Source organism: Austrofundulus limnaeus, unplaced genomic scaffold, assembly GCF_001266775.1.
Source record: "Austrofundulus limnaeus strain Quisiro unplaced genomic scaffold, Austrofundulus_limnaeus-1.0 Scaffold543, whole genome shotgun sequence".
Lineage (NCBI taxonomy): Eukaryota > Metazoa > Chordata > Actinopteri > Cyprinodontiformes > Rivulidae > Austrofundulus > Austrofundulus limnaeus.
The window spans coordinates 54,576-57,160 of record NW_013952945.1 but is presented as its reverse complement, the minus strand read 5'-3'; the positions used below and the strand labels follow the sequence as shown (position 1 = coordinate 57,160).

Sequence of the window (2,585 nt, the reverse complement as noted above, 5' to 3'; positions counted from 1 at the left end):
GACCCCCTGATACCTGAGGGTCCAAACTCCAGAGACAACTGGGCCTGACCCCCTGATACCTGACCCCCTGATACCTGAGGGTCCAAACACCAGAGACAACTGGGCCTGACCCCCTGATACCAACTTGTATCAGGGGGTCAGTGTTCACTGGCTCAGGTTGGACCGATGGTGTGATACGTTCACTGGCTCAGGTCGGACCGATGCTGTGATGCGTTCACTGGCTCAGGTCGGACCGATGCTGTGATGCGTTCACTGGCTCAGGTCGGACCGATGCTGTGATGCGTTCACCGACGTTTGGGTCAGTGGTCAGAGACATTAAAACCACAGAACAGTTTTCTTCTTCCTGCAGTCTGAAACTGTTGGTTGATTTTCCTGCTCTTTAATAACTTGTAGTTTTTCGAACTGAAAAGTATAAAAATAACTATTAGTTTTGAGCTGTAAATTTTATGAACGTTTTAATGTCTTGAATATTTTCTATAAATGTTTCTCTGAATGCGTCAGATTCTGTGCAGACTTCACTCAGCTATGTTCTGATGAACAGCCTCTAGTTTTACAGCCGACGTAGCGTCAGATCAGATGTTTTATAAACCATCTCTTTACTTCTTACATTATCTGGTTTCCTGTTTTTTAAATTACTGCTTGTATAAAAACTAATGTTTGGCCTTCAAATCGTTTTTGGTTTCACAGTGAACTGTGACAGGACGAACAGAATAAAGTCATCAGCACTAATGGTGGCAGAAAGTGGGTCCTCTCTTTAGACGTRTGAGTTAAATAAAAAGTACAAAAAAGTAGTGTGTCTGTGCTCATGGGACCTGTTGGCAATATAAGGTAAAACTATGAGAAAATATTTAATGAACTGAGTGAAAACATGGACACTCAGGGTTCATTATTTAAATCACAGCATCACTTTAACACAAAATTCTAAGAGAAGTTATAAAATAATGCAAATGCTGTTGTGTRGGACTGTCTCAGGGACATCAGTCTGCATCGTGGGTCTTGTCTGGTAGACCCTGGTCTCTACTACTCTRGTGCTGCCATGATTAGCACGTCTCTTAGTGTATCAATATCGATGCCAATCACTGAGCATCCTGCATTACGAGTGAGGGTCTGCTGGAGACCCTGAGACTAAACACAGACCCTGAGACCAACAGTCCACAACTTCATCCATTTATTTCTGTTTTTCCATCCAACAGATACAGAGATGTGGGGATCATTTTAAAAATTAAGTCACCATTTTTTACATTAAGAAAAGTCTTAAGTTAAATGTMACAGAGGTCAGAAATTGATTTTAACACATTAAATCTTGTTCCATAGACTTAAATCCGTTTCTCTTCTAGCTTCCCGATCTGTTTATGACTCTTAATAAATTGAGATATTTTAGAGTTATTTCAACAAATGTTTGAATATTTTTATTATCCTCAACAAGAAACAATCTAATTCAAGCTGATTTTTTTCCAGAGCAAGTTTAAATATATATTTGTTTAGTTAAATATGTCAGAAGTAGTCAGCTATCAATCAGTCACTAAACCAAGCCCTTCAACATTAGAGTGAGTCATCAACAAAGCTCAAAGGAAATAAAATCCCACTGGTTCTGATTGGTTCCACTGGGTTCTGGTGTGCAGTACTGGGACACTGAGATGTCTGGACTGAGTTTGGTTTCGGGTCAGTCAGCAGTGGAGCAGCCTGASCCCCGTAGTTTAAAGAAATCCTGGAAAGAGGTGCTGCAGGAGGAGGACCAGCGCCACCACCATCAGACCGCAGAGGAACAGCACGAGCCAGATGGGGACATATCCTGAGGTGGACACAGAGACAACCTGAGACAGAGACAAGCTGAGCTACAACATTCCTGCTGTCAACATGGAGTCAGACTCACTCTGGACGGCCACAGTGTGTATTTGACAGCGACTGTCCACAGCTACGCTCAACATGGCCGTCTCGTTCCTCCCCRTGAGGGCTCGGCCTTTCAGGGAGTCAGGAAGGAAGGCCAGGTCCGTCACAACGATGCCGTGGGACTCCTGAACATAATACAGCCTCTGCACAGAACACAGCACACGCTGCACACACCTGCATGGTTTCACTTATCAACCGGTTGGTTGGACGCTGGGGTTACCTGCAGGGAGAAGGCGATGTAAATCGCTACGGATCCAGTCACAGTTCCAAGTCCGAGAAACGTCCCAGAGTCGCTGTTAAACACAAGTTAGGATTAAATCCTGCTSCTCGTTGCCTCCTTCAAACACAACTGTGGGATCAATCTTGTGCCAGCAGGAACTGAATTTGAATTGCTCAGATTYAATCTGTYTGTGCATKATTTGAACTTGAATGCATTGGTTTGAAAATGAATTTTACTAAATTGAAAGTGAATTTAAAGTTTTGTATCTGAATTAATTTGCGTTGAAACTGTATTTTGATCTATTAAAAATTCAGTTTGGCTACCGCAATAAAATAACCTTGTTTTTGTCACTTTTACGGTGGATTGCATCAACTGTTATAAACAGAACGGAAGCGTCACTGAAGTGAAATGCAAATCTGTGGATCTGTGTTTGATTACTCTGCCTGGCTTTCCCAAGGACCAGGATGTGACACAA

General features: G+C 42.6%; 1 protein-coding gene across 3 annotated transcripts in view; it reads right to left on the bottom strand.

Annotated features, from left to right (window-relative positions):
* Positions 1-1,151: 1,151 nt before the first annotated feature.
* The window catches only part of preb (prolactin regulatory element binding), a 10,568-nt gene continuing 9,134 nt past the window's right edge, over positions 1,152-2,585 (bottom strand). For 2 of the 3 annotated variants that reach the window (XM_014026334.1, XM_014026336.1), the window contains exons 8-10: positions 2,111-2,183; positions 1,874-2,033; positions 1,152-1,792 (exon numbers count right to left, since the gene is read on the bottom strand). In XM_014026334.1, coding sequence (XP_013881788.1) covers positions 1,698-1,792; positions 1,874-2,033; positions 2,111-2,183 — 328 coding nt within the window. In that variant the 3' untranslated portion in view covers positions 1,152-1,697. The remainder of the gene's footprint in view (positions 1,793-1,873; positions 2,034-2,110; positions 2,184-2,585) is intronic. The other variant, XM_014026335.1, reaches the window with a different exon arrangement.